At 46.1% G+C, this 22,868-nt stretch overlaps 4 protein-coding genes and 1 non-coding gene across 6 annotated transcripts; all 5 read left to right on the forward strand.

The window, feature by feature from the left end:
• The first annotated feature begins 626 nt into the window (after positions 1 to 626).
• dynll2b (dynein, light chain, LC8-type 2b) lies at positions 627 to 2,732 on the forward strand. Its single transcript, XM_084474810.1, has 3 exons — positions 627 to 728; positions 1,851 to 1,989; positions 2,105 to 2,732. Exons 2-3 carry the CDS (start codon positions 1,858 to 1,860, stop codon positions 2,240 to 2,242), a joined length of 270 nt encoding a protein of 89 aa, XP_084330936.1. The 5' UTR covers positions 627 to 728; positions 1,851 to 1,857; the 3' UTR covers positions 2,243 to 2,732.
• A 533-nt stretch (positions 2,733 to 3,265) lies between these two features.
• Positions 3,266 to 14,807, forward strand: heatr6 (HEAT repeat containing 6; the record flags this gene model as incomplete). The annotated part of the gene is made up of 20 exons (XM_084474099.1): positions 3,266 to 3,529; positions 5,414 to 5,521; positions 5,639 to 5,779; positions 6,009 to 6,124; positions 6,310 to 6,424; positions 6,506 to 6,607; positions 6,780 to 6,926; positions 7,291 to 7,529; positions 7,749 to 7,923; positions 8,256 to 8,462; positions 9,179 to 9,278; positions 9,418 to 9,836; positions 10,043 to 10,165; positions 10,323 to 10,409; positions 10,532 to 10,666; positions 11,180 to 11,302; positions 12,648 to 12,772; positions 13,115 to 13,211; positions 13,571 to 13,775; positions 13,975 to 14,807. The coding sequence occupies 20 exons, from the start codon at positions 3,266 to 3,268 to the stop codon at positions 14,589 to 14,591; spliced, it is 3,645 nt and encodes a 1,214-aa protein (XP_084330225.1). The 3' UTR covers positions 14,592 to 14,807.
• Positions 14,808 to 15,011: 204 nt separating this feature from the next.
• On the forward strand, positions 15,012 to 19,836 carry ddx52 (DEAD (Asp-Glu-Ala-Asp) box polypeptide 52). Of its 2 annotated transcripts, none has more exons than XM_084473998.1 (15): positions 15,012 to 15,105; positions 15,334 to 15,550; positions 15,807 to 15,943; positions 16,096 to 16,281; positions 16,547 to 16,690; positions 16,849 to 16,960; positions 17,133 to 17,205; positions 17,495 to 17,698; positions 18,033 to 18,123; positions 18,218 to 18,340; positions 18,440 to 18,590; positions 18,689 to 18,764; positions 18,880 to 18,951; positions 19,159 to 19,419; positions 19,688 to 19,836. In XM_084473998.1, the coding sequence occupies exons 1-15, from the start codon at positions 15,019 to 15,021 to the stop codon at positions 19,737 to 19,739; spliced, it is 1,986 nt and encodes a 661-aa protein (XP_084330124.1). In that variant the 5' UTR covers positions 15,012 to 15,018; the 3' UTR covers positions 19,740 to 19,836. The 2 variants fall into 2 exon arrangements, with proteins under 2 accessions (XP_084330124.1, XP_084330125.1); XM_084473999.1 differs by having other exon boundaries at positions 15,810 to 15,943.
• Positions 19,837 to 20,602: 766 nt separating this feature from the next.
• rpl23a (ribosomal protein L23a) lies at positions 20,603 to 22,702 on the forward strand. The gene is made up of 5 exons (XM_084474201.1): positions 20,603 to 20,663; positions 21,427 to 21,607; positions 21,947 to 22,123; positions 22,429 to 22,498; positions 22,642 to 22,702. Exons 1-5 carry the CDS (start codon positions 20,639 to 20,641, stop codon positions 22,654 to 22,656), a joined length of 468 nt encoding a protein of 155 aa, XP_084330327.1. The 5' UTR covers positions 20,603 to 20,638; the 3' UTR covers positions 22,657 to 22,702.
• On the forward strand, positions 21,666 to 21,734 carry LOC311354964 (small nucleolar RNA Z17). Its single transcript, XR_014637344.1, has one exon. It is a non-coding gene; the product is annotated as a small nucleolar RNA Z17 (small nucleolar RNA).
• Positions 22,703 to 22,868: the final 166 nt, after the last annotated feature.

Below are 22,868 nucleotides of genomic sequence, written 5' to 3' on the forward strand. Positions count from 1 at the left end.
ACATCAATTGTATATCATGTTTGCTTTCCTGGTGATTTGTTAGCCATGTATGATAAAGTGGACAAAACACACTAGCTCCACTTTTCTAAACCCAAATATCACATTTGAGATAAAGGTCTCAGCATATTGGTATGTCAAAACCACTGCCCATGCTACATAACATACTAAATATGCATCAAAGGCAGAATAACAGGCCTGTTTTAATTGTTTTTTCGTGACAATACATCAGTGCTTGATTTGACCGCATTCACACATTGGCTGGTAAAAGCAAGTTATGTTCAAAACGACTACTGTAGAGTTGGTGTGCAATATTTCATGTAATCACAAAATAGGTGAAATTAACAATGAAGCATACCTATCCTATATTTATTCAGAAAAACAAATGGTGTAAAATGATGCTAACCTATAATCATTTGAGCTCATACCAATGTAATGTCTAGTGTCTCGAGAGACGTAATCGATGTTATTGATTATCAACTGGATCCAATCTCACGATACGGAGGAAGGAATGGTGCATTCTGGGTGGAAATAAGATGCGGGCAGTAGCCCGCTACTGAAAATCGCGAAAGATCTAGTCGAGTATCAATTTCCTCCAATCAGAAGGTCGATGTAACGCGGGGGGCGGGGCAGATACAAACGTAGCATGTCACAGCATAAATGAGCGACAAACGGACTGTGCAATTCTAGACAAGACGTTTTACACCAAACTTCAGTAAAAACTAAAAAAGGTAAGCTTTATTTTCTGTGTCATTAGGGGGACTTGTATACCTGACTAGAGATGCGACCACATGAAGGTATCCTTGCGTTTAGTGGAAAAGAGTGGTTCATTGAATTGAGTCGTTGCATTGCGTAGACTTTATCAAAAACACTAGGCGGTATCATCGTATTGCGTGGTCATGATTAAAGTTATACATGCCCAGGAGCGCAGAAGTACTTGACATGACGAGCGTTTTCTTGCCCTAATTAAAACGGCATGCATACTATTGAACAGAATTAAAAATTTTGTGTAGTGAGATATGTATAGCCGTCAAAGTGGTCTTGTGCGTGGGCAGGTGGTCCACACCACACGGATAGCAGGAACATGGCCTCATGTGTGCGTACCCTTTCCAATATTGTCTGATTTATACCAGTGGTCTGTTTTGCAAATGTAGATTCTTTGCATTATTTGCCAATTTTGTTATTAGGCTATAGTTGGAAATCCCACGCAAACGACACTTTTTGGATCCCGGAGTTGATCCGATATGTTCCTATGGATTGCAAAAAGCATGCCACCTACACACTTTCGCAAGTTCAATGCTCCCACGATGACCCATGTTTGGTCAATGACAATATGCGTTCATCCTTTGCATCGTTGGGCTCTATAAGGGCCAATATTTCAAACATTGTGTAAATGAGTCGAACAGACTGGTATGTTAACCATTTTACCTCCATAGTCTTTTTGAAGACGTTCTCGTCTTCATTACATGTGCTGTCTGGTCGACCAAAAAACTGGAAGATGCGCAGTCTCTGTCCAACCAAATACTGATATCCAAGTCAGCATTCAATCACAACAACCCTAATCGATAGTCTCATTCTAAGCAACGTTCACGGAAACCCAAGTACACCATTGCACCATAGTTTGGGAGTTTTCCTGTGAAATGTGGCAATTGTGACCATTTAGAAGGGTGTAGGGGTCTCCAAGGACTCTACACAAGTAGGTTAAAAGGGATTCTTCCAATTGGCTTTAGTTTTACAACCCATAGGTCCTCAAACTTCAGTGACACAACTAAGGTTGAGTGGCATCTTCTAAAGATGGGGTCATAACCTTGCATCCTTTTGACTGGTTTGGACTGTTCTCTCTGTCTATGTAGAGCCACCATGACTGACCGGAAAGCAGTGATAAAGAATGCGGACATGTCAGAAGACATGCAGCAGGATGCAGTGGACTGTGCCACGCAGGCAATGGAGAAGTACAACATTGAAAAGGACATCGCTGCCTACATTAAAAAGGTGTGTTGACTGCCACTATCAATTGCCACACTTTTCCTATTTCATAATGTTCCTTTTTAAAGTTTCAAATGAAAGGCGCTCCGTACCTCCATCAATGCTGTTGTTTCCTCTTCAGGAGTTCGACAAAAAGTACAACCCCACGTGGCATTGTATCGTCGGAAGAAATTTTGGGAGCTACGTGACTCATGAAACCAAGCATTTCATATACTTCTACCTGGGCCAGGTGGCCATTCTTCTCTTCAAGTCCGGCTGAAAACGCAGACCTGCCTTCTTCACGTTACTTTTAAGTCCTTAATAACTCTGCCTGCTGCCATTTGATTGGCCATGTTTCTACCTACCTCCACTCCTGCTTTCCAAATTATTCAATATGTAAATTGTTACCCATGATACACCTGGAGGAAGGAGATATGTGCTGTTGTGGATGGACCGAGATGGCTCTTGCCACTGTAGGGATGCGCCCTCAACATAACAACCTAATATTACAGTCAGTATCCCAACATGTTCTTGAGGATTGACTCATACTTTCTAAACACAATTATTTGGCTGTGCGATGCATGGGCCTTGTACATGATTTCATATAGATATGTTGTATGATAACTTGTTTTTTCATTTTATTGCCTATAAGATATCTAGCAACATGATTCCCTTTTTGTTTTTGAAATGCCCAGTTTTCTGTTTACAAAGTTGGTGTAAAAAATGCTTTGACTGTTGCTGATACTTAATAAAGAAGAATAATTTATGCCAAGCAATGAAAGTCATCTTGTTTATCCTCCAAACAGGGTCCTAAAGGTCTACCTGCCAAGCGATTGTAATGTTTAACTAATTCTGCATTATTTTAAAAAGAAAAATGTAACTCCTAAATTCCGGCTGGGTGTCCATTCTGGACCCTGAATCCAAGACTGGTTCATGTTCAGTTTCTGTATATTTAAAGCTCTAAGCTTGCTCTAAAACTGTCTATAATTTTTATTTTCAAATACTTCTCAATTGATATAAAATATTACTCTAAAGTCTGCTGGTGGTTCACAGGGTAGAGCGCGTACCATTAAGGCCCAGTCCTTACCACAGCAACCCGGGGTCGATTCCTGCCTGTAGTCCTTTGCTGCATGGCATCTCCTCTATCTCCCATACCTTAATGTCTTACGCTACAATAAAAGGATCAAACCGTCAAAAATAAATCTTAGAAATAAATGAGCTGCCGATGGAGGGCAGCACTGGGCTTGTATGACATGCTCCCGGAAGGGGAACATTCCCTACCGCATGTTTGCTTCCTGACAAAATGGCAGCGCGGTTTGTTTTGCCGGTAGGAGAAGATGCTGCTGACTTTTTCCCCACAACTCTGTCCGCTGATGCTGTACCGTTTACCCCCCATGCCAGTGACTCTATGGACCCCGGCGTACACTTTGCCCGGTGTTCTTCCAAACTCCGATCTCTGCGAGTGGACTCTGTTAACCTGAAAGAAGAGCTGAACTTGCTATTTGACCAATTTATCTCAGAAAACTACTACCAGACTTTCAGCCCAGGCATCAATGTTCGCCCAGAGGTAACAAATCACCCCTGATTCATGATTTGTATGTGCTTGATATTTTTAGAACATTACATGACATCAATGCATGATGGGACGTGCTCCAAACTCATTTTGGTGTGACAAGCAGGTATTGTGTTAAATAGGGCGTTTCTACTCTTGTGTTTATTGTGGTGCGTGTGTATTTCTTGGCTCATGGTCGTGAACCAGTGCAAGACACCTGGGGTCTCATGTACTAAGACTTGCGTGGATTTCTGACTAAAACTTTGCGGACGCCAAAATCTGGAAAGGTGCTGCGCACAAAAATATCCGGATGTATCAATCCTTGCGTAAGCACGATTTCACGCAGATTCTCTTTGTACATCCCAATTAACGTGAAATTGAGCGCACATGCACGAGCCCGACTCTCCGCCCAGTCTCCTCCCTCATTTAATATGCTAATTCGTACAAATAGGCCTGCAGTAGTGCGCTCGTTAGGAGAACAGAAGAAAAAAATACTTTAGTGAATGCGAGGTGGAGGTGCTGATTTCGGAGGTAGAGGCCAGAAATAAGATCTTGTTTGGCTCTCTTTCCTCCGGAATCAGCACCAAAAGCAAAAAAACTGGTGTGGGAAAACGTTGCCAAGTCTGTCAATGAGGTTGGGGCGGAAAGCCGAAAGTGGTCGGACATCAAGGTGGACGTAAAAAGAAAAGTGTCTGCCCACCGGAGAAGCGTGGGTCAGACGGGCAGCGGGGCCGGAGTCAGGGAGATCGCCCTATTTGATCAAAGGGTGGCAGCTGTGATTTGGGATTGGCTCCTCTTTGACCAAAAAATCATAATAGTCGCGTAACACCCGTTCATTTCGAATGCGACCATCTTCTAACAAGGCCAACACTGCCATTGTCAACCTATCGATTATTGCCACATTTTGCGCATGCTTTTATATTCATTTATTTGGATGTATTCTGACGATAGGTTCTATCCATACACCCAAGGTGTCAATAATATGTACATCATTCGAAATTGGCCGACTCATTGATGGATTGATTTTAAGTAACAATGGCTTGTGCTTACGCCACTCAACATAACATAATATTGAAGTCAAGAATTTCACAACAAATGTGTGAAGAGAGATCATATGTCATGCGTGGTCCGGAAAATATGTAACGTTTAATAAACAAGCCATCACTGAAAATAATATTGCTGGGGCTTCCTTTTAATTCCAATATTGACAATTTAGTTTTATGGGTCTGTTTAAGTTTAGCCTAACAACTGTGTCACATTATGCGTCTCGACAACAATAACGCATGATTGAAGTGCATTTAAGATCACGCATCCCGACGTTCTAATCCACTTTGAACTAGCCTCATATTGCAATATTACTTAATGACTCGTGATCGCGTAGGCCTAATGTTGTTGCGCTGCATTGCCTCTATGTGCCGCCAACTGACAAAATGCAGCAGAAATGTGCGTAAGCCAGGCATTTAGTTTGCGTGGAAAACCGCACTTTCTTACGTTAAGTCAGTCTTTGTACATCCGAACGTTTGCGTGAGAAGTTGCTTACGCAGCTTTTTTTGTGCGTAAGCAAGCTTTGTACATGAGGCCCCTGGTCTTATAAGTTCTGTTTACAAACCTGTAACTTTTCAAGCCTATACCCATCAATCTCAAACTTCTCTGAATCACTCTGTGGGTCTCGGATGCTATTGATTCACCCTTCCTCAACCCCCTCCTTCCCTGAAAAAAACATTAAGCTACGAGCCCACCTTAAACTATATAAACTAAATATATTGTATTATCATGGCAATGTCAAGCCCTGTTTATTAAGCAGATACATGATTTACAACATCTTAACCCAGGGTTTAATCCTTCAAGCAGTGCTATTGTTGAAATGAAAGACCTTTTATACCTTTGATCATCCCATAGGACGTGTGTATCCTGCTTCGACACGCATGCGCTCTCGTAACCCTGAGCAACGAGCATCTTGTCATCAAATTCTGCCAATTCGTACACCATCTACTTAATCAGCTTAAGGTAATTATTGTAAACTTGTAACTTGTAAAGACCCATCAGATCACATAGTCCTGTCATACAATGTGGAGGAGGGGATAATAATTGATCTCATCCATGTGCCTGTTAAACTGTATACAGGTAATCGTGGATGAGCCAACCTTCCATGCACTAGTGAGTTACATTGTCCGTGCGTTGAGCGTTTGCAGTAAGTGGACGCACACAGAAGTGCTGCTGGCTCTCTCCAGTGTTCTGTATGGGAATGGACCTCAATGCCAAAAGGTAGGCGGTCCAAAGCAACACCTTTTTTTTTTTTAAGTACAATTTGGACAGCGGGAAACTGCATATGACACAGGATACATGCTAAAAACATGCTAGACATCAGACTTGAGTCAAATTCTTTGAAAGGATCAAAGCGATGTTCAGACTGATAAGAATAGAAACAGATCTATCCAGGTATCCAGGTCTATCCATGGGTCTGGGCTTATGCAGATGAATCTCTCATCCACAGCATCTCCACAGGCTCCTGGGCGAGGATGGACTCCTGTTGCTCTTCAGCGCCCCCTCTCAGCCTGATCTGGAGTTACGGCGTGTGGCTATCTCCTGCATGACCAACATCTGCCTCGGGTGGGCCTGCACATCTTACTTAGCATTTATGGTGCGAGCGTGGCTCTCCATAAATGGACTGCATTTATACAGCGCTTTTTAGTGGTGGTTTACAATACTGCCTAAGTGTGTGTGTGTTACCAATAGTTTGTCTACCATGTTGTTGTTATACACATGGCCATTTATAAGCATGTGTGTATTTGTAGGATCCCTGGTCAGCTGTCTTTGGAGGACAAATACAGGAACCAATGTTACAGCATCTTCCTCAAATCCCTGCAGGCACCCAAACCCGACAGCTGTGATGAGCTCCTGTACAGTGCGGTAGGGACTGTCGCCTATGGTCAGGTTTTCAAAAGAGAGCCTGTTTATTAGATGTGATTGAGATGTGTGTGTTCTGTCCAGGTGGTCCAGGGGGCGCTGAAGGGGCTGTACTGCTGTCTCTCTGGGGGAAAGTGGCGGTTGGAGTGGGGGAAAGAGGTCGGCCCTCTGCTAGCCACACTAAAGGTAAGCCTTCCAATGCAGTGTGGCTGTTACGGGAGGTGCTGTGTGTTTTGTGATTGGTAATGGTGTGTGTTTTCTAATTGGTTACACTGTCAGTTTTCTGATTGGATGTGCTGTGTGTTTTCCGATTGGCTGTGCTGTGTGTCCTATGATCGGTGACTCTGTGTGTTTCCAGAGGCTGATGTTCCAGGGGACTCCAGGGGTGAGTGTTGAGTGGCCGTCTGTGCTGTACGCTGCTCCTCTTCCTCAGTATGAAGGCCCGTCCACACCCAAGCCCCCAGAACCACCAAAGGAGGCGGCCACGCAAGGCAAAGCCTCGAACGTAAGACCCTTACTAGACACCTACTAGTAATGACTCTAGATGCCTACTAGTTCCTGAGTAGTCGACTACCAGTGTGTTGCAAGATGACTACTAGTTACTAGTAACTATATGATCGACTAATACTTGTTTACTTATTCTGTGCTTTCAAAAATGAATGGAACGTATCCAAGAGTGTCATGTGAAATCACACAAGAGAGACTTCCCTTACTGTAGAATGGGACTCCCTGGCCCAGTTGGATAATCCCCCATGGATTCAGTCCTGTCCAGTGTGAACCGTGAAGTTCTTATCCCTGGCTGTACTTTGTGGTGAGGCTCCATATCAGCCTGGATCCCTGTGATAAAGGACTCCATGTGTCTCATCCAGAATAAAAAGAAGACCAGGGGGAAGGGCAAGAAGGCTGAGGTGAACCGAGGAGACGATGGGGACGAAGAGGAGCGAGAGATGGCGGTCCCTTTGCTTCCCAAAGGAGGGGGAGGAGGAGCAGCAGGAGGGGGAGAGTACTCCACAGTACCCTCCACTACGTCCCTCTATCCCGCCTGGAAGAGAATCAGCTCTGACTCTGAGTTTTCCGATCTAGAAGGCAGTGCACAGTCCAAACTCAGGTGCTCACGTTCATACCGTTTTATTACATTGTTTTGTGTGAAAGTCACATGACTGTGTGTGTGTGGGGGGGGGGGGGGGTACCTTGTGTGTGATGATGTTTTAGGTGTTATCTTTTATCAAATCATAAGATCATTATCTGAAATCAAAATCTTGGAGAAAAATTTCATCGTCCTTTATTTGTTTACGTGTGCTTGGTGTTTGCCCTGTTTCGCCCGCAGGCTGTACCATGGGCGTGTGCGGCAGAGCGCCCTCCACTGTCTACTAGCGGTAGTGAGGGGCGTGGAGAAGAGGATGCTGTACGGCTATTGGTCCTCCTTCATCCCTGATGCTCCAATGGCAGGGCCGCCTCCGCTCACGCTGCTTAGCATCGTACTGAAGGACTCCTCACCCAAGGTCTCTCTCTCTCTCTCTCTCTCTCTCTCTCTCTCTCTCTCTCTCTCTCTCTCTCTCTCTCTCTCTCTCTCTCTCTCTCTCTCTCTCTCTCTCTCTCTCTCTCTCTCTCTCTCTCTCTCTCTCTCTCTCTCTCTCTCTCTCTCTCTCTCTCTCTCTCTCTCTCTCTGCTATGAGAAGGGACAGTAGTCACCTCTCCATTGGTGCATAATTGTAATGACATCATCGGTGTGCACACACATCTACCAAACAGGATCCGGCGAGGTCATCTTGCCTCAGGTGGCGTTGTTTGTGTGGTAGTGATGCGACGTGCGTCGGATGTCTCTGCCCTTCAGGTGCGCGCCTGTGCGCTCCAGGTGCTGTCGGCCATGTTGGACGGGTCGAGGCAGTTCCTGGGCGTGGCCGAGGACACGGTGTCGCCCCGAACCTCGTTCACACCCTTCTCTCTGTCGCTGGCCGCCACCATCCGGGAGCTGCACCGCTGCCTCACCCTGGCCCTGCTGGCCGAGACCTCGGCGCAAACACTCACACAGGTCATCAAGGTGAACGCACGCACGCACACACACACACACACACACAGACACAGACACAGACACAGACACAGACATCTAGTCTAGTCTAGTCTACAAGCAGAGCTGGGCTTAAGCGGGCATTTGACTACGTTCAAAAAATCTTTCTTAAAGATCCTGCTTTTTTAGGGTTTATAATTGCATTGCATTTGGGGGTGTTACTGAAATAGGGTTACTGCATGTTAAAAATAACTCTTATTATTCTCACACTGTTCATTTCTGCAAAAAACAATTTCAGCATCTTTCAAAAACGTTAGTGGCTTTAAGGCCCCCCTCCTGAGTAGCCCAGTCTGCTGTGATTGGTCAGCACGCCCACTCTGTTGCGATTGGTCGAACGCATTGCGTGTGTCGGCAAATTCAAACCCCCAGAAAAGTTGTAAGCATTGCGGGTAGCCGGGAGGCGTGACTTCTGCACTTCAGCACCGCCCACTGCACAGTCTGACATCACTCTGTTACGGAAGTAAAGTTTGAGCGCAAACAAGCAGTTTCACGCACTTATTGTGGGGCATTCACAGTGTGAGCGAATACTCCTGGCTCGGACTTTGATTTTTCTAGTTTAGCAGACATAAAACATGTATACATATGTCTTAAGTCTAAAGCAAAGGGAAAGTTGAAAAAGCATGATATCACCATTATTTTTGGTTAACACATCTGTTTTGTGCACGTGCGCGCCTGCCTCTCCGTGCTAGTGTCTGGCCTACCTGGTGTCCAACGCCCCCTACCAGCGCCTCCGCCCCGGCCTGCTCAGTCCTCTCTGGAGACACCTGCGGCCCTACGTCCGCCACCGAGGTACGCCTTCACATCCACACCGCCATGATGCTGTCACACCCGCTGCCTCGGCAACAGGCTGCACCTATAACCTCCGGGGGGTTGTTCTCTGTCTCTGTCTCTGTCTCTCGCTCTCGCTCTCTCTCTCTGTGTTGGACAGACGTGAACGTGCGCGTCTCGGCGCTGACCCTCTACGGCGCCATGGTTACGGCGCAGGCCCCCCTGCCCGAGGTGCAGCTCCTCCTCCGGCAGCCCGAGGGCAGCGGCGGCGGCGGCGGCGGCGGCAGCGGCAGCGGCGTGGGCACGCCGCAGGACTCCGCCCTCAGCTGGAGACACAGGGAGGGCCTCCCCTCGCCGTCTAAGACGCCCGGCTCCCGTGGACGCTCCCCCCGCCTTCAGACCCCGGCGGAGGAGGTGGAGGAAGGGGGGGAGTCTGGCTCCCCCTGGCTGCTGAAGCTGTGCATCCAGCTGGTGACGGAGTCCCGGGAGGAGCAGTCGGACGGCGAGGCGGTCGGGACGGGGGCCGCCGTGGCCGCCGTGGCCTCCGAGCCCTCCCCCGTCCGCCTGGAGGCACTACAGGTGGGGCCTGTTTGTGTTTGTGTTTTTGTGTGTGAAATAAATATACTTGGGCGTGTGTTTAACAGGTGTGTGTGTGTGTGTGTGTGTGTGTGTGTGTGTGTGTGTGTGTGTGTGTGTGTGTGTGTGTGTGTGTGTGTGTGTGTGTGTGTGTGTGTGTGTGTGTGTGTGTGTGTGTGTGTGTGTGTGTGTGCACGCGAGCGCTACAGGTTCTTGCCCACTTGGTTCGGGGCTACTTCTGTCTGGCCCAGGTGTGTGTGAGTGAGCTGGGCCAGGTGAGCGCTCGATGTCTCCAGGAGTCAGAACCCTCCATCCAGCTCCATGGCACCAAGGTAGGGCCGCTACCACCGTAGCATATTACCTAGGATAGCACTTAGCCTAGCTTATCACATTGTTATTCATTTGGAAAGTTGTCTTTTACCAATTGACCTGTGTGGCCTGTGGATGTACACGTGTGTAACGTGTGCTGCTCTGATCATGTTTGTGTAGCTGCTGGATGAGCTGGGCACGGGGATCATCCAGCAGAACCGACCAGAGAGCACCGTCCCTTTGCCTGCCCGGTTGCCCATGAGCCAGGTCACTACAATACTGTGGTCATGAGTGTACTCGGCATGCTGCATGAGCATAGGTCATTACAATACTCAAGGCTGCTACTATTGGAGCTGCTGATTAAAATGAAAGTGTGTGTGTGTGTGTAGGTGGTGGCGTTTTGGACCGAGGTCCTCCGGGGGCCGCTGAACGGGGCCCTCCAGAGTGAGCATCACCCCACCCTGCAGACCAGCGCGTGTGACGCTCTGTCCTCCATCCTCCCCCTGGCCTTCACACAGCTGGAGGTGAGCGCCTTGTGTTTCACACGTGTGTAACAACACAACATACCATGAGGGTTGTGTTGTTGCAGGAGTATACGTTTTGTAACACATGGGCGGCATGTGGCTCAGGAGGTAGAGCAGGTTGGCTGGAAACCGGAAGGTTGCTAGTTCGATCCCCCGCTCATCCTAGCTGAGTGTCGAGGTGCATCTGGGCGAGACGCCTCACCCTGACTGCTCCTGACGAGCTAGCTGTCGCCCTGTGTGGCTGACTCCGCCGTCGATGTGTGAACGTGTGCATGAATGGGTGAATCTTACGAAATATTGTAAAGCGCTTTGAGTGGCCACTGGTTAGAAAAGAGCTGTATTAATGCAGTCCATTTACCATTTATTGGTATTGTTTTGTATTATAATGATGACGTTGGTCCACGGCTGGATTAAAAGTTGAATTTGGTTTCATAATGTGATTGTATTGCATACAGGATAAGATTGTGTGTGTGTGTGGAATGAGGAGATTGAATGTGTGTTCTGTGTGTGCAGGATAAGATCCAGATGATGTGCATCACGGTGCTGCTGGGGCTGACCTACAGTGAGAACTATCTGGTGAAGGCGGCGGCAGTGCGGGCTCTTGGGGTCTACATCCTGTTCCCCTGCCTCCGAGAGGTACCCTCCACACACCAGGCGGGGTCTGGCCCACGCTCTGCTCTTTCTTCAGTTGGATAGAAAAGTTTTGCTCAAATATGCAGTCTTTTCTCACCTAAAAGGTGTTGTGGCAATTTCGTTTAACAGATATTGCGTCTAGGACAGATGAGATTCTAACTGCAAAAAGCACACAATACTTGTAGACAATTATCCTAGGTTTAATGCATGCATACATTAGACTCCTCTCTAGCAGAGTGAGTCCAGACATACAGTTTGACAGTTATTTATACCGTTTCAGATCCTTCCCACATTGCAGATGTCAATAAGCAAATCAAGTAATGTTTACCCAAGACACAGAGTTGCCTGTGTTCTCATCAAGCAGAAGAGTGCCTAAGAGGATGTCTTCTCCCTTGCGACCGTTTTACCCAAGCACGATGGTTAACATTATTGGTTGACTCTAAGGAAGGTATGCCGGCTAACCATAGAAAAGGGTTTACATTTACTATTATTAATCCTTTGTTTTACCAGCGTAGTCAAATTGAGACAGTAGTCTCTTTTACAAATGAGCTCTGGCCAAGAAAGACAGCACCTAGCTAAAAGACACATAGAAACAGATTTAGATGCCACAGAGGAAGGTGGGACAGCTGACCAGAGCACAAGGGTAAACATTTTGATTGACTCTGAGGAGGAAGGTAGGACAGCTGACCAGAGCACATGGGTTAACATTTTGATGACATCGATCACTGGTGAGGTGGCTGAACCAAGCACAAAGACAAATATGTAGAAGACACTGAGGAAAAGCAGGATGGCAAGACAATACACAGAATGGAAACCAAAGCCTTTATGACTAAATGGTAGCAACATATGAATTTTTCCATCACAAAGGCTGTCTAGATATTGGTTTTGTCTGAGATATGAGAATCAGTGCAGCACCTAAAAAATAATATCCTATAACCTCCTTAGAGGTTGGAGAGAAACCCATTAAGCCATAGTATGCACTCACACAGGGTTACCTTGTATACATCTTAGTCCTGGTGTGTGCCTTTTGAAGCCCATTAAGATGTTTATCTGTGTATCAAGTCAATATTTGGCCGTGGCGTAATGTTAAATCCTGAAGTGGTTCAAGATGCTGGAGTGTGCTGCCAGCTGCCGTTGTTAACCATTAAGCCTAGGTCAGACTGCATTGAAACGGCCAGGCGTTAATCTGAAAATCGAATGATGTGATAATATCACTACACAGTTTTACTGCCAAGCAAGCTCTGATTTCAATGCATGACCTGCAAGTACTGCACGATGAAATTAGTTTTGGATTGGCCATTCAAAAAATATGTTGTGCATGATGATTCAATGCTCTCTCTGTATGCAGGATGTGATGTTCGTGGCCGACACAGCTAACACCATTCTAATGGCGCTCGAGGATAAATCGCCAAATGTCCGAGCCAAAGCTGCCTGGTCGCTGGGCAACCTCACAGACACGCTTATTGTCAACATGTAAGAATTAAGTTTCTACACGCTGATGGTCCCTCTGTAAAACGCCACACTCTTTGTTTAGATGTAAACGATCAGTTTCTGAGTTTATTGCCAACGTTTCCACACATTGGTACTATCTAACTGAACTGGTGTTAACAATGCCAGGGTACCTAACGAGTTTGATTCGCACTATTGCCATATTGCCAATCTGTAGGGAAACATTCAGGAACTTCAAGAGAAGACTCATATTGTAAATAGTCTTTATTGGAACAATTCTGCTTCATTATATGTGGAGGAGGGGGAGGGATTGCTGCTAATGTGTCCTGAATAAAATGACTGACTCAGAATTGTTCCCTGGTTCAGGGAGAGTGTTGGCACTGACTTCCAGGAGGAACTTTCCGACATGCTGCTGCTGAAAATGTTGCAGTCCGCCACCCGGGCCTCTGCTGACAAGGACCGGGTGAGCGGAGGCTGGATTAACATCCACTAAATATCTGGTTGATGCTTTACTGTTATTTCAGACTACATTTCATGATAACATGGGGGTCCAAGGGGGATCTGTGATGCGTATTACTACTGTTACCGTTTTTGTCATTTAGCAGACGCTTTTATCCAAAGCCACTTTAAAGTATATCTCATTATGGAGTAAGTAGCAGCTGCGCTATTTGCGCAAGGATGCCCAAAGGTAGACTGGGGGCATTGGGGTTGTAACCAACAACATTTTGGCAAAATGCTGACTAACACAGACTATGCCCATCAGTAGAATACCTGAAACCTATCCATCATATAAAATGCCCTGTCCTTATTTGACGGTTTCAGGTAAAGTGTAACTCTGTGCGTGCACTGGGGAATCTTCTCCACTTCCTGCGGTATGGTCAGCTGACTCGCTCAGTGTTCCAACGCCCTCTGGAGGAGGCTGTAAGGGCTCTGGTGCAGACCGTCCAATCAGAGGCCACCATGAAGGTCCGATGGAACGCCTGTTATGCCTTGGGAAACGCCTTCAGAAACCCCGCTTTGCCACTTGGTAAGTATAAACCTGGGAAATTTGAAGGATTATCACGATGCAGGGGTGGGATTTGTTCAAAATGGTTACCTAGTCAACATCGGATAAAAAGTCGTTTCCATGGCAATGCTCCCAAGTGCTGTATGATTAACTGCACTTATCCCTTATTAGGATCACCCGAACACTGACATCCACACTCTTGTCTTTTGTCTCCGCCTAGACTCCGCCCCCTGGTCCAGAGACGCCTTCTCCGCGCTGTGCACCGTGGTCACTTCCTGTAAGAACTTCAAGGTGCGGATCAAGTCGGCCGCCGCGCTCTCGGTGCCCGCACGCCGCAGTTGCTACGGCGACGTGGAGAGGTTCGTCAGCGTGTGGCACTCGCTGGCCACGGCGCTGAGGAACAGCGAGGAGACGCACGACTTCCTGGAGTACCGCTACTGTGCTAGCCTGCGCGAGACGCTCCTGCAGGCCCTGATGCACCTGCTCAGCCTCAGCCAATGGGAGGACATGCCCGCGCTGGGGGCGGCGCTGGCGGGGGACGAGGGCGGGGCCCTCAGAGAGCACCTCCTCCGCTACCTGCGGGGGGAGGGGGGAGACAGAGGGACGGCGGGGGAGGGGGAGAGCGGGACGGAAGGCCTCACTGTCCAGCAGAGAACCACAGCCCTCCAGCAAACGCTGGCCGGGCTGAAAGAGCTGCAGGGGGAGGGGGAGGGGGAGGCTGAAGGGGCGGAGAGGGAGAGCGGGAGGGAGAGGGTTGTGGACTATCTAGAGGATTTGCTTAAGAGCAGTGCTGAGTTGGAGCTTGCGTTGTCAGTTTCAGCCGAGCCGAGCTTATGATTCCCCCTCAGTCTTGTGAAGGCGTGATGCACCTTGAGATTGAAGTCACAGTGGACCAGAGAGTTAACAGCAGGGCAACAAGCCAAGAATGAAACCAATATATAGCCACAGACTCATAAAGTATGTTCAGTCTTTAAACGGAAGACTGTATGTTCTTGTCTTCTGAAGACGTCTTATGTAGTATTTATTTGATTGTTTTTTATTTCAATCATTAAATCATTTCCACAAATAAAAATGTCTGATTTATTTGTGCTCTCTGTCAAACATGTTTACATTTAATGCAATCAATGACCAAAAAATATAAATGCAAATTGCTGTAAATGATTGGATTGTACATAAAGTGTCCGCAAGAGGGCAACGTTTACATCAAGAATGCATGATCCGGATGTTGACTAGTAATGCCTGAAGAACAAACCACGCTGTCGGAATGGACGCCGTGGATTTGTTCAGAAAGCTTGGCGCTGGAGCAAAATTTGATTTAAAGAGATTTGGAAAAGACGCAGATCGGTTTAAGGTATGTGCCGGTCGTTTCTGTATTTGGTGAATGACAAATAGTCCATGACAATAACAGTTAGTCCAGTCGTGGAGTTGGTTTATATGTGAGACATTGGGAGCGCATGCTCTCATACTTTACGTTGTATCACAACCGTTTAGGTGAAACAGTTTTACTCTAATATTATTGTGATGGTATCTACATTAAAACGAAACTCACAAATGTAAGGAAACATGTCGTCTCCTACAGATAGTGCGCTCTCAGGGAGAAGACTCGACTGCCGATCAGATCTCGGCAATTGACTTTTTTGGGAAAGGCTCAAGCAGTAAGACTGAACCCCAGGATGCTGCTCCTTGTGAGGAAGCAGAGGAGGAAAGTGAAGTTGGAGAAAAAAGGAAAAGAAAGCCAGAAGACCTGACTGTTAAGTCGAAGAAAAAGAAGAGTGGTATCAAGGTTGACACAGAAGGTAAACATTAACACTATTGGGTGGAAGGCTAAGCAGGCTGTCTTTTTGCAATTGCAGTCCGCTAGACTGGACAAATGATATTGGCCCCTAGAATAACACGTTTAATCTTGGAGCAGGAAGAATGTTGATACAATCAACCGTTTCATAATATATAATGAAAGCGTTATTTGGGGACTGTATCGTTTTGGCTTGACAAGCTTTAGTGCTGGCTGAACACTTTGTTTTTCCTTCTGAAATAATCATGTATTTCGTGAAGTAGCTGGTGGACCACAAGAAAGTAGTGGCTCTAATGGAATCAGCTGGACAACGTCCTCTGAAGGAAAACCTCAACAGCAGGAGGATGGAACGAAGAGGGCCTCTTTGAAGAGACTTAAAGACCTCCATAATGAAAAGGTATATACATACATATATATATATATATATATATATATATATATAGAAGCCATTTGGTGGTCAATTTGTATCCAAAGAGACATTTCAATTCTGTGAAAGCCTTCTTTCTAATTCCCTCTACATATCATGATTTTTAAAATTATTTATTTCAGGTCAACCGCACTCGCAATCAGAATCGCATATACGTGCACGGCACGGATGTCCCTGAACCGGTGTGCACGTTTGAGGAACTGCAGACTGAGTACCGCCTGAACCCACAAATTCTTCAGAATCTCCATGAAGCCGGCCTGAGCTCTCCGACCCCCATCCAGATGCAGGCAATTCCCCTGATGATGCATGTAAGCAGCGCTCTAGGGACACATCCAAGTACAGAATGCTACAGAACATTACAGGAAAATTGAGAGAACACTGGGATGGGGTTGGTCCCATACACCTGGCCCCACCTCGGCTCCATTGGGTCCTTGAGCTAGACAAACTGCTTATTGCCATGGACGACTGACGGCATGGTCGGGTGTGTGAACGACATATTATTTAGGTTGAGTGGAGCCAACAACTAGAATGGTCTGATGCGTGGGGACTGAATCTGTTTCCTATTGCTTCCAGAACCGGGAGATCCTTGCTTGCGCTCCAACGGGATCAGGAAAGACGCTCGCCTTCTGTTTACCCCTGCTGGCTCACCTGAAGCAACCAGCCAATAAGGGCTTCAGGGCCGTCATCATCTCTCCCACCAGGGAGCTGGCTAGCCAGGTACCTACTTCACCCGACCACACCATCACTTTCACAAATTACCTGGACCCTAGAAACCCACATGGCTTAATGAGCTGTAAGAGGGGGATACTGTAGCTCTGGGTATGTGTTTGTATCTTGACATAGGTTTAAGCAACCTCATTTTCTGCCATCATTAGACCCACAGAGAGCTGGTTCGCCTGTCAGACGGTCTTGGGTTCAGAGTTCACATCATCGACAAGGCCTCCCTAGCAGCCAAGAAATACGGACCTCAGTCGAGTAAAAAATACGGTAAGAGGAACAGTGGAATGTGTTCTGCTACTGACAATACGGTGCCTAGTGAAACATGTAATAGGTTCTTGTAGTTGGAATGTGTGGCCTACTTGGACATTGATCTGAAACTTAAGTTTTAGAGAAAATATATTTTCTAAGCTTATTGCCTGTCCTCCGTTTGTGTTTCCAGATATCCTTGTGAGCACTCCGAATCGACTGATCTACCTTCTTGAAGAGGATCCTCCCGGCCTTGACCTGACCAAGTACAACCTTGAATTCAATCTGGTTTCATAACAAAGCTAGGCTACCTAGCGCGTTGCTTAGCGATAGTTTTCCAACTGGGAGCAACTGGCTTTTCCAGTGGTTCGGCCTACAATGACTTTAAGTGGTCTTAGGTTAGATGGTAAAGTGTAGGTGTAGGGTGTTGAATGGCAATGTTTGGATATAAGGTCGGTCCGGGTTTGGTGGCGTTATGGTCCGGCTAAGAACCTGGGGGAGGGGATTTCAGGGCATCAATAACCCCACGCATGTGGATCCGACTGCGTGTTCCAGGGTGGAGTGGCTGGTGGTGGACGAGTCGGACAAGCTGTTTGAGGGTGGGAAGAGGGGCTTCCGGGATCAGCTGGCCACCCTGTTCCTGGCCTGCTCCTGTCCCCGCGTGCGCAGGGCCTTCTTCAGCGCCACGTGCACGGCGGAGGTGGAGCAGTGGTGCCGACTGAACCTCGACAACCTCGTCTCTGTCAACGTGGGCCAAAGGTAAAGCTCTCCGGTCGCTCTCCGGGTCACGTCCTGTAATGTGGGGGTCCAGGCATAATGTGGTGGTCCAGGTGTACTGTGGTGGTCCAGGAGGTGTTATGTGGGGGTCCAGGAGGCGTAATGTGGGGCCCAGGAGGTGTAATGTGGTGGTCCAGGCATAATGTGGTGGTCCAGGTGTACTGTGGTGGTCCAGGCGTCATGTGCTGGTCCAGGTAACATGGTGGTCCAGGCGTCATGTGGTGGTCCGGGTGTAATGTCGTGGTCCGGGCGTACTTGACGTGTGCCTCGGCATTTGCCCATGGTGACCTGTGCCGTCCGATCCGTGTGTCCCCAGGAACACGGCGGTGGAGTCGGTGGAGCAGGAGCTGCTGTTTGTGGGGACTGAGAACGGCAAGCTGCTGGCAGTGAGGGACCTCATCAAAAAGGTGGGGTCCCTTTGGTTGAATATCTCAACTCTGATTTAGAACTGACGGTCTGAAGATGGGAGTCATTAATGATGGTCTTCTTGTATTTTCTCAGGGTTTCATGCCCCCCATGCTGGTGTTTGTACAGTCCATCGATCGAGCGCGAGAACTCTTCCATGAGTTGGTCTACGAGGGCATCAATGTGGATGTCATCCATGCAGATCGCACACAGCAACAGGTAGAGAGACACAACCACACACATTTTTGACAGGGGCACTGTTACAAGGCTGGGACGTCAGGACCTGACTTGGGTGCGATGTGTTGGTTTTTCTGCCAGAGGGACAACGTGATGAAGAGTTTCCGCTCTGGCGATATCTGGGTGTTGATCTGCACTGCTATCCTGGCCAGAGGAATCGACTTCAAAGGAGTCAACCTGGTTCTGAACTACGACTTCCCGACCAGCGCCGTGGAGTACATCCACCGCATCGGTCAGTTCTCGCTGCAATCTGTCTCTTATCAACTGTTTCTGGGACTGAGAGGATGTGTGTTTTAAAATGTGTGGATTTTATTTGTCATCCATTGTCAGGACGCACGGGTAGAGCCGGGCACACGGGGAAAGCGGTGACCTTTTTCACAGAGAATGACAAGCCACTGCTGCGCAGGTAGACAACACTACAATTATTTTAAATTGTGTAGAAATTCAGTGCAGGGTTTTTCAGTGGTACTTGAAGGTGTTTGGAGATTGTATCAACGACATGTCTGTCCCATCTTCCTCAGCATTGCCAACGTGATCAAGCAGGCAGGCTGTCCCGTACCGGACTACATGATGGGCTTGAAGAAGATCAAAGGGTACAAATCCTCCTCCTTGAACCTCGCTATCCAGTGGCACGCCATGGAGGAGTGACTCCATGTTTGCGTACTGCCATATAAGCAGTTGCTTGAATCTGTGTTGTTTCAGCAGGTCTTTGTGCAGTTGTGGATTCACCACGTGTTGTGATAATTCATTTGTTTATAATGATGATTCTCATGGTGAGTCTTTTTCTTCTTTCCATCCAGTAAACTGAAGAGGTGGCTCAAACAGAAACCGCCCCACAGAGCCACGATCTCCACCACGCCACGCTCCATGATGCACAGAAACGCCAAAGGACCAAAAAAGCAGCAGCAGAAGAAATCCCAGCAGGCCTCTGGGAAGCCAGAGTCTGGGACTCAGAGTGCGTCTAACACAACGGGGGGCAAAGGTGTAGAGAAACAGGGAAAGAGAAAAATGCAGAAAACAAACCAGCAGAAATCTCAGAAAAAGGGTTCAAAGCCAAAGAAGTAAGTTAATCTGTGTGGGATGTGGTCCAATTTGCATTATTCTATGTTGTGTAAACCTTCCATCATCATCTTGAAAAAGAGGCTAAAGGTCTCAATGGGACTCACCTGGAGAAATAAAGGTTAAATAAATAAATGTAGTCCTACACTGGATTCAGTCAGTGAGCTGTGATCGGTGATGGACAGAACATGTTTGAATGTCTTACATGATTGTGGTTCAGGAACATATTCAGAGCAGTATATTAATTTAGTTATGTTATCCTTGTTTCAGCTCCCCAAAGAAGAAAGGCAAGAAAAATAAAGGAGATGGAGGAAAGGCTTGACATCTGATCTGATAACCGAACAATGGACGTTTTATTTTGCATTCATGCTGCTGTTGCTCTATGTACCTTTTTCTGATTCTGATATGTAATAAATCATTCTTATGACATGTCTGGTTTTCTCATGCTCACTAGTTAGACCTACGTTGAAACCAACTGAGTAGTTAGTTGGGCACTGTGCAGTCACTTGAGCAGAACAGTGACAAATGTACATCTTTTAAATGGAGAAAAATATTTATAGTTTGTAAATGGGTTATTCATTCTTATGATTGTCCTCATTGTTTGGATGTCAGTTTTCTAAGCACTTGATAGTGTAAAATGTTTCACATATTGAAATTAAAGGGTCTTAACCTTTTGCTTTAAATAATGCAAAAGTCATTTGATCATATTGGCTTTCATCTGCAATAACACCAGGGTCTTTATAATATATAGATGTATAATATAGATATAGATACATATCCTTCAACGTGGTTGATGCAATAAACTATTTAAATAAAAGAGTATTGAATTGGTCAGAGTTTACAAACTACAAGCAGGGAGTCAAGGGTCAGAGTAACTTACTGTTAAATAGTGCATATATTTCCTACATACATCAATATTTCCCTATCAAATTGTACATTTTGAAGATTAATAGAGTAAGAGTTGACAACGCAACTGTTAAGTTCGTTAAAAACATGTTTAGAGAACACTCAAAGGATAAATTGGATAATTGTATCAACGTTCGAAGGAATTTTGGTTCAGATAAAGTAAATTTATTAATAAGTAAGTATTTTGGTCATTCCATGGTTCCGTTCCTTTTTTTCTGTGTATGGACCGCGTTACCCAAAGATCGCGATACCAACATTAAAATCTCGCCCTTGCGTTATAGGGCCGGAAACCCCCTCGTGTCTTCCTTTCTCAACATGGCACCGAAGGTGAAGAAGGAAGGTACGTACATCTTTGATAATAATGTTCTAAATAGGCAAAATAGCGGAACCGCAAGTCATGATACGTTCATCAATATTACCAGAACAAGTTGTACTTCACTTCTAACACGATAACATGTTTATAACACGTTGATTTTCAAGTATAAAGATTGCACAAATCACCACGCAAGTTTCCTAGCCTCTTGTCTAGCAGCAATGCGCTAGCGTTCTGCTAACGCTAATGTGGGCTAACCGGGTGTTTCTGAAATAATTCAACCGATCCACCTGCCATGGCCCTTCTAATATACAATTTCAATGAACCAACCCTTATATTATACCATGTCCTACATTGGGACTTTAGGTACGGCTTCGTGTGTTTTGTGTATGTATATATCACGTATTGTAGCTATCTAGTGACATGCAATGCATCGCTACACGTGAAAGTGGACTGAACGATCCTCTTAAAAAAACATGAACCCTGTTAACTTCGTTACGGTGAATTCTATTTCTTTCCAAATGGGACATTCTGTGCAAATGATGTTTATTTATAAATTCTGATTTCCAGTGACGAACTCAAAGGAACCACTGATGCCAGAACCCATTTATATAAACGAATGCCTGTAATTCCCATTTTGAAGCTACAAGAACTTATTTAAATTCAAAAACGATCGTCTTGCTATAGTCATTTTTGACAAAATGTCAGTGACTAGGAGGGAGGTGTGAACTTGTGCCATCAAATATCATATATCTGTACCAACTAAATAAAATATGTACTTTTCATCTAGCTGTCCCTGCCAAGACTGAGGCCAAGTCGAAGGCACTCAAGGCCAAGAAGGCCGTGCTTAAAGGAGTCCACAGTCAGAAGAAAAAGAAGATCAGGACTTCACCCACCTTCCGTCGCCCCAAGACCCTGCGTCTCCGCAGATCGCCCAAGTATCCTCGCAAGAGTGCTCCTCGTAGGAACAAGTGAGTGTATAGTGTTGTGAAGTATGAATCATGATAGTATTCCCACATTCATTGATCTGGTGCAAATGATGATTACAGCGATCAAAGTATGAAAAATATGATTCCAAAATTTCACGTCTGATGCACCGAAATACCGTGCCAATAAGCAGAACCTTCAACTTTGGTTTTGTTGGTGTGGTGTATAATTTTAAGTAGAAAAGACAAGCTCTTTTCTATTTTGCTCATGTGGATCCAACACCTTAATTCTCCTGTTGGGATGGATGAGGTTTAAAGCTTACCTTGTAGGCTGGCTGAAGTAGTGATAGCATTTTAAACTGACGCCCGGTGCCTTGTCTCTAGGTTGGACCACTATGCCATCATCAAGTTCCCGCTGACCACTGAGTCGGCCATGAAGAAGATTGAGGACAACAACACACTGGTGTTCATCGTGGACGTCAAGGCCAACAAGCACCAGATCAAACACGCTGTCAAGAAGCTGTATGATATCGATGTGGCCAAGGTCAACACGCTGATCAGGTGGGTCCTAAAGCTGCTTTGAGTTTATCTTCAGTATTCTCTTGAACTTTCCTACCTTCATGGTGACACGGTATCTCTGTAAACTGGGGAGGGGGCTTATTCTTAGGAGGTACGCTAGCAGTGAGGGGTGATATATTTTCACTATTGGCAGAGCATAAGAGTTGTAATTCTAAATCTTTCATTGTAGGTCATATTTGATCTGGAGAAGAATCATCAAATTATATAAGGGTTGCTGTGGCAACTCCATGCTTCAAAATGACCGCAGCAAAGATATTTTCCTTTAACGTCACTGTTTCACATTACAGGCCCGATGGTGAGAAGAAGGCATACGTCAGACTTGCACCAGATTATGATGCGTTGGACGTTGCAAACAAAGTAAGTGGACCTCTGTTTTTTCATCTAATCAGATGATTTTACTGATGTTGAAGTGATGTTACTTTCATTTTGCTGACTCCCTGTGAGGTCAAAAGAGCCACTGATTGTATTGCTCAATCTAATCCATAATTATTTTTTTTCAGATCGGCATCATCTAAACTGGGAATGGAGATATGTGGATAAAAATAAATATTTGTAAAAATATTACTTGTCTGTGTTTAACTTGCAACTCACAATGTTTGCCATTGAGTGAATTGTATGTGACTGCAGACCACACCTCTACAATCCTGATTAACTTGCTGACTTTGTCGGTCTGTTGGGGTTACTGCCAGTCTGGAAAGTACAAATTTGTTTTGGGTGATTTCCAAGT

Source organism: Micromesistius poutassou (assembly GCF_964030765.1).
Source record: "Micromesistius poutassou genome assembly, chromosome: 10".
Taxonomy (NCBI): Eukaryota; Metazoa; Chordata; class Actinopteri; order Gadiformes; family Gadidae; genus Micromesistius; species Micromesistius poutassou.